The sequence below is a fragment of the Primulina tabacum genome, chromosome 15 (assembly GCF_025594145.1).
Source record: "Primulina tabacum isolate GXHZ01 chromosome 15, ASM2559414v2, whole genome shotgun sequence".
Taxonomy (NCBI): domain Eukaryota; kingdom Viridiplantae; phylum Streptophyta; class Magnoliopsida; order Lamiales; family Gesneriaceae; genus Primulina; species Primulina tabacum.
Window position 1 is genome coordinate 13,781,729 of NC_134564.1, and position 7,005 is coordinate 13,788,733.

Here is a 7,005-nt window from a genome sequence, read left to right on the forward strand (position 1 = left end):
ACTAATATCCTTTCAGTTAATTAAGTGAGGCCTGACTGGAGTTGGAGTTTGAGATAAAAATTTAATATTAAGTAATCACTCCTAGAATTTATTTAAGATAGATAATAAGTTAATTTAATGTAAAAGGATATTTAAAGAATTATTTAGGTAATTTAAATATTTAACCATGCATGCAAGATAATATTATTCCATAATTAATTTTCTAATTCACTAAATTATTTAATGGGCAGATAAAACACTAAGGATTTAAAATACAATATTTAAGAAATATTTTCCCTCCCTTTATCTTAATTTTCGGCCACTTCACTTGTAGGGATTTAATTAATTGTCAACTCTTCATCTTTAATTCTTTCCTTAACCATTTCCTTAGAGATAATTCCTTCACCATTTAATCTTCAACAAATAATAATTAAGCAATATTTTACCCCTTTTTGAGCATCAAATTTTCGGCCATTGCATTTAAAAGATTTAAATTATTTTGACAACTCATTCCTTGTTAACCTCCCTTAATCTTTTTCTAGGTAGATATTTTCCCCACTTTTAAATCACCAACAAATAATTTATTTAAGCAATTTCTCCCTTGCTCCTAGAGTAAAATATCGACCAAGTGCATCTTAGAATTATCCCTCAAAATCTTTTGATATCATTCTTATTTCCTTATCTCACAAACTACAAGATAAAAAGATTATTTCCTTCCTTTATCTTGCAAACTTTCCCCTCATCCCTAGCCATTCTCTCCCTCTCCATTATTTCGAAATTTCAGAGCTCATATTAGAGAGAAAATCGTGAGGTAGCTAAGGAAAAACAAGAGAGAAAAGTAAGAAAGCGAAGAACTCCGTCTCCTTCGCGCCGCGTCGTTGTTTTCTTTGTTTTCTTTCAAAACAAACCAAGGAATGTCTATATTTTCCTTCACTCTTCAATCAAGCCATATTAGTATTTTTAAAACATCATACTCATGATTTATCAAGAAAAAATCTAAATACATGAGAGATATTTTCGAAAATTATGTACAGAATTTTTTTGGTTCATGTGTGCCTTCCCGGGTTCTTTGTTTTTGGTGTTTCAGGTGGTTGGATCGTGTCCAGGCTCCCAAGGCAGCCCCTAGACATGTGCTAGGGTTTATTAGGATCATGTTGGTCCATTTGTTCAAGCCCTATGCATGCTGAAATTCAGAATTGACAGCAACTCATCCCTAGTGTCACTTTGTGTTCTATTTTTCTTGTTTGCTGTCAAGTGGGATGTTTCTAACCTTGGCTTCCCTAAGGGCTATAGCCATGGTTAGAACATCTCCTCATTATCTCTAAGATGAGACCAAGTCGGCCTTTCAAGGCTCGGTCCATGGTTGCATCGGTTTTCAAATAAAACAAGTACAGCCCCTTCGATTTCCTTCATTGTTCTGCATGTGAGTTTCGAGTTTATGTTGTTGGTGTGGATCTTGGTTGGCTTTTTAGCCCTTAGCCACGGTTCATATCATACCCCTTGATGTCTAGATCATGCCATGGCCAATCAAATAGCCACTGGAAAGGTCCATGACAGCAAACAAAGCAATTTTCCCCACGCGCGCAGGTTTGCCTCTCGGGTGGGAGTTTCGGGTGATCCACGCTGTTCCTTGGATTGTGGCTGGCCTAGGGCCCTTATCCATGGTTCAGGCCACACCTTAAGATATTGGGAAGAGTCTCTGGTCGGTGGTTCAAGCTCCAATGGCCATTAGCCTCGCAAACAACGCAAAGGAACGCAAGCGCTGCTGCTGTATTTTTGTGACAGCAAGTTGTGCTTCGGTTCAGAGGCTCGGTTGAGTTCTTGGTTGACATTTAGCCTATAGCCTCGGACTAGACAGTGCCTCATCAAGTTAGGAAGGTCATGTTTTTGGCCGTTCGTGATTCGGTTAAGTTTAGAGGTCGTACGAGAATTTACAGAGCAATGTGCCAAAGTGACTCTCGAAAGAGCGTTTCATGTTTTGGCCTCCATTCACCAACATTTCGAGTACTGAAATTTTAGGGGCATTATTTCATTATTTTATGTGTATTTTAATCATGACTATATGATGGTTCGGGTTGGCACGGAGTCATGATTAAATAATAAGTTGTTGGGCGTAATTGTCTCGTTTTTGGGTTCAATTACAAAATTTTGGTCAAGTTAAATCATTTGCATATTTTCATGTTAAAATTAGGTCGCAGCGAGCCTGGGAACGATCCAACCCATTCGGTAAAATTAATACAGGATATTTAATTATGTTATTTAATTATATTACGTGCATAAAAATATAAAAGTTAATTTTTGAGATATATGCGATATTGCTTGTGGCCACTTCATTATCATGGGATTATTACTTCACCCGGTGGTCACTGACCGGTTCATGTTCATTTATTGGTACGGATATCCAGTCCAAGGGCTGTGATGATCTCTACCGCCCAGTATACCGTGTTTTAGTCTGATCAGGCGATCCAAATCGGTTCAGTTCAGGGGTCACTAGCGTAGAACATAATCTCAGCAGAAAAATTCATGACATGTTATTTTATGACAGGGCTCGATTGAGCAAACATTTCACTTATGCTTTTCAGTTCAGTTATGCACGTATTATAATTACTCATGGCATGATATTTTTACGTTACGCCAGACTCATGATATTTTTGCCATGCATGCAATTTTATTATTAAAATGTTAGGTTTTAATTTCTTGAATATATTAGGCCTAGATTAATTTATCCCAATTGGTTACACATTTTAATTTAAGCTTTAATTAAATATTGGACATAAAAGAACTTATCTAATAACTTAAATCCAATTAAATTAAATAAATCTTAAAAACATTCTTTATCATTAAAATAAATTATTCATAGGCTTAAATGAAATTTAGGAGTGTTTTCTTATTATTAATCTTATCTCAATTCTCCAAGCTCCAGTACGGCCTTGCGTATTTATCAAAAAAGATAAAACTAAACCTATGTGATTAAAATAAATAATCATGACTTAACAAATTTTAAAATGAATTAAATAATTCATATATATATATATATAAAAACTCATTTTTAATTTAAATAATAGCAATTATGCATGGCTTATACGAAATCTAATTTTTTTCGGGTTCTACATAAACTGTTGCTAATTTAAAAATAGCGACGATTTTGGTTTAAACAGTCGCTACATTTGGCCACGGTACATAATCTCTCGTTATATATAGCGACGGTTTTAAGTAAAACCGTCGCATGTTTTAAGGGAAACCGTCGCTAATTTTAGCGACGGAATTAACAAAACTTTCACTAAATATAGCGACTGTTACAAGCAAAACCGTTGGAAATTTTAAAAATTCGACGGTTTTTGGTTAGTGACGGTTCAACCAAACACCGTCGCAAATTGACTATAAATATCCGCACATTCGGTCCATTTTAACACACACCACTTCGCAACACTTAAAATTTTTCTCTTTTACACGATTTTACCACTTCACAACACTTAAAATTTTTCTTCTTACTCGATTTTAGTTTCGATTTAGGATAAATTTTTTCGCTTTAATTTTCTGATAAATTTTTAAGTGTTAGTTAAGATCATGAATATTGTTAGCCTATTCAAATTGTAAGTTTTTTTAAATTTATTAAATTATTAAAATTATTATTTTTATTTTACTGAAAATATTAGCGACGTAAATAATGAATTAACCATTGCTACAATTAGCGACGAAAATCATGAACCAACCGTTTCTAATTTTAGCGACGGTTTATTAAACTGTCGCTAATTAGCGATGATTTTGCATAATCCGTCACTAATTATCGACAGTTTTATATAAATCCGTCGCTAATATTATTTGCGACGATTTTTCAAAAACCGTCGCAAATTGTAGCTACAACAACGGATAAAACCGTTATCTTTGTTCCCACCCTTTAACCACATGGACTTTAACAACAATTTTAAAATATCTATCAAAAACCGTCGCAAATTGTAGCTACAACAACGGATAAAACCGTTATCTTTGAGAGCACCCTTTAACCACATGGGCTTTAACAACAGTTTTAAAATACCTACGACAACGGTTTTTGTAGGCCTTTTTTTTGTAGTGCTTGGTTCTATCATCAACAAAAAGGAGAAATTTTTTAGAATATTTCTATTACCCTAAGTTTTGGCGATTAACAAATAACAATATCGATTTGTTTCAAGATCCAGCCGCTCTTTTATTGTAATTTCTTCTTTTCGGTGCACTGGATCAATTCAAGCCGTTCAGACAGAACACCAAGAGTTCAAGCCATTCACGCAAAGAAGTCAAGTTGTAGTATTTCTGAACTATAGCTACAAGAGCTCATTTGTCAATTTGGCAAGATCAAAGTCCTATATGCAGCACACGTGTTCAAAACTTATAACTCCAATCACACTGTAATTGGTCATATTTTAAAAAATCCATAAAGGATATTACAAATAAAGTCGTTCAACAACACCTACTATAGAATCATTACATAATATTCTACAAACTCCCGAATAATAGAAAGGTGCCTATTTTGTTCATAGTCTGTTAGTTTTTTCGAAAAGCAAGGAAGAAGCTTAAAGTCGCCAAAGCAAAAGAAACATTAAATAAAAATTTAATGATAGGTACGATGACTGAAAATGACATGTCGATTCTGTCAGATAACAGTACATATGATTGTTGATAATCAAATCCGACTGTTCGATCTTTTCAACTATAAATATGGAGACTCGGTATCAAATGAAACAATCAGTACTCTCGTGCATCTTTCAATTTGCATTCATTCAATATTTCCGTGCACACTTAAAGTTTTCATATTTGAAGTTGCTCCCATAGCACACACCTAAAGAATGTATGAGAACTTCAAGTATCAATCTGTACTACATTACCAACTCAAGACGTCAAGCTGACCGTTGTGTTATTTTGTATTTTTTTCTAGTGAATAGAAGGTTTTGAAAACTTTGAGAGTTTAGTAATGAAAGGAATATTCGATTCCTAATTTGATTAAGATTGAGTTTTTGATTTTGCACTTCTAGACTAAATTTGATAGATTTGTTTTCCTAGATATAGTGAATCTTATTATTAGGAATTATCTACTTAAGTTGGAAAATTATCTATAAGATATAAGGTATTTGCTTTAAAATAGAGTTTGATTCCTATTAAACTCTAGTTACCTTATTTACAGGTGGAAGTATCCTTGGAGATCTAGGTCAAAGAATTACTCTATATAAAGTGGGACAAAGATTGAAAAAGGTGCGCGATAAGGAGAGAAAATTAACAGACGGCCTCTGAAGCTTTGCTGAAGTTAATTCAGTCGTGGAGAATTGCATAAGGAGCTGAAGTGACTACATCAAACACATGACTGTGTTACCAAGTAGTGCTGCCTACATCCAAGAACAACACTGACGCAGAGTGTTTGTTCGAAGGGTGTTTTTCGGTTTTGTGTCTGAACAATACGTTGCTTGTATCTGGTGTTTATTTTGAGTTGTTGACGCAATTTAATTCCTTGGATTGTCAGGGAATTTAGTTTTGTTAAATTTCACTAGTATTAATTTTTTGTGTGAACGATTTACATATTTTCTAGTGAATTTCTCGCCATGAGGCATCGCACAAGTATTGGTACTTGTGCATAATTTAACCGAAGTGTTCATTTATTATATGTTCTATTTTGTGCCCTTAATATTTAATTTCCGCTGCCGTGTTGTGTGCTGTGTTGACAACACCGTACACAACACTGAATTCTGACAAACTAGTTTTGAACTGTTCATTTTCTGTACGTTTATGCGAAGAAATCCTTTCAGGTTGTATCAGAGCCAACACTTGATACACTAAGTGATTGATTCTGACATTCTGCTGTTCGTACAGGAACGATACTAATAACCTAATGGATTCACTAGCATCAAGCGCCGCATTCAGACCACCAGTTCTAGATGGGTCAAACTATGCTCTCTGGAAAGTCAAGATGAGGATGTTCATCAAATATATCGAAGAAAGGGCCTGGCAACGTGTCTTAGACGGATGGTCTCCACCGAGGACTGTTGATAATGATGGTGATAGCATAAGTAAACCAGAAAGTACTTGGTCCAACGATGAAGTCCAAATCTCGAACTTAAATTCGAAGGCACTCAATGCTATTTTCACATCTGTGGATATCAATATGTTCAGTCTTATAACCAACTGCATCTCTACCAAGGAAGCTTGGGACATTCTTCAAAAGCACTGTGAAGGGTCAGAAAGTGTTCGCAGGACCAAATTCAGAATGTTAACCTCAAAATTCGAGAACTTAAGGATGGAGGAAAACGAGACTATTGTGGAATATGATCGAAGATTGCGTGACATTGAAAATGAGGCCTTTAGTCTCGGTGATCCTATGTCAAACGAAAGATTGGTTAGCAAGGTACTGAGATTCCTTCCTGAACGCTTTAATATCAAAATATGTGCTATTGATGAATCCAACCAAGGACACCTCTACACTTAATCTGGAGGACCTGATAAGTTCTCTCAGAACTTTTGAGACGAATCTAGACCTGCAGAAAAGAAATACTGGAAAGGCTGTTGCTTTACAATCTACTGATGACTCAGTGATTAGCCTAATTTAAGAGGCGAAGGATTCTGATCTTGGTGAGGAATCAATCTCCTTGATCACAAAGAAGTTTGGTGACTACCTGAAAAGAATGAGAGAGAAGAAGAAATCCGGATCAACACCAAGACCACAATCTATCCCTTTTGATATAAATAAAACAACAGCACCGACTCAAGTAAATTCCAGATTCAAAACCAATTCATCAGGTCGCTCAGAAGCAATGAAACTTGATTCAATCCAATGTTGAGAATGTTCTGGATTTGGGCATTATGCAAATGAGTGTGCTTCGCCTCCGCAGAAATAAAAATATGGCAGCCTCCTTGAGTGACGATGATACAGATGAAGAATGTAACTTAATGGAAGGAGATGATCACACCGCCCTCTCTGCCGTGCACAAAGATATCTATAAACTACAGATCAATCCCTTTGGTGTTGCCACTGGTGTTGCAACACCCGGCCGCAACACTATG

The 7,005-nt window shown here is 35.4% G+C and overlaps 1 protein-coding gene across 1 annotated transcript; it reads left to right on the forward strand.

Annotated features, from left to right (window-relative positions):
• Positions 1 to 5,836: 5,836 nt before the first annotated feature.
• LOC142525886 (uncharacterized) lies at positions 5,837 to 6,430 on the forward strand. Its single transcript, XM_075630173.1, has one exon. It carries the CDS (start codon positions 5,837 to 5,839, stop codon positions 6,428 to 6,430), a length of 594 nt encoding a protein of 197 aa, XP_075486288.1.
• The last annotated feature ends 575 nt before the right edge of the window (positions 6,431 to 7,005 follow it).

Excerpts from the sequence above, each read along its gene's own strand:
- LOC142525886 (XM_075630173.1), top strand. The coding sequence starts at position 5,837 with ATGGATTCACTAGCATCAAGCGCCGCATTCAGACCACCAGTTCTAGAT.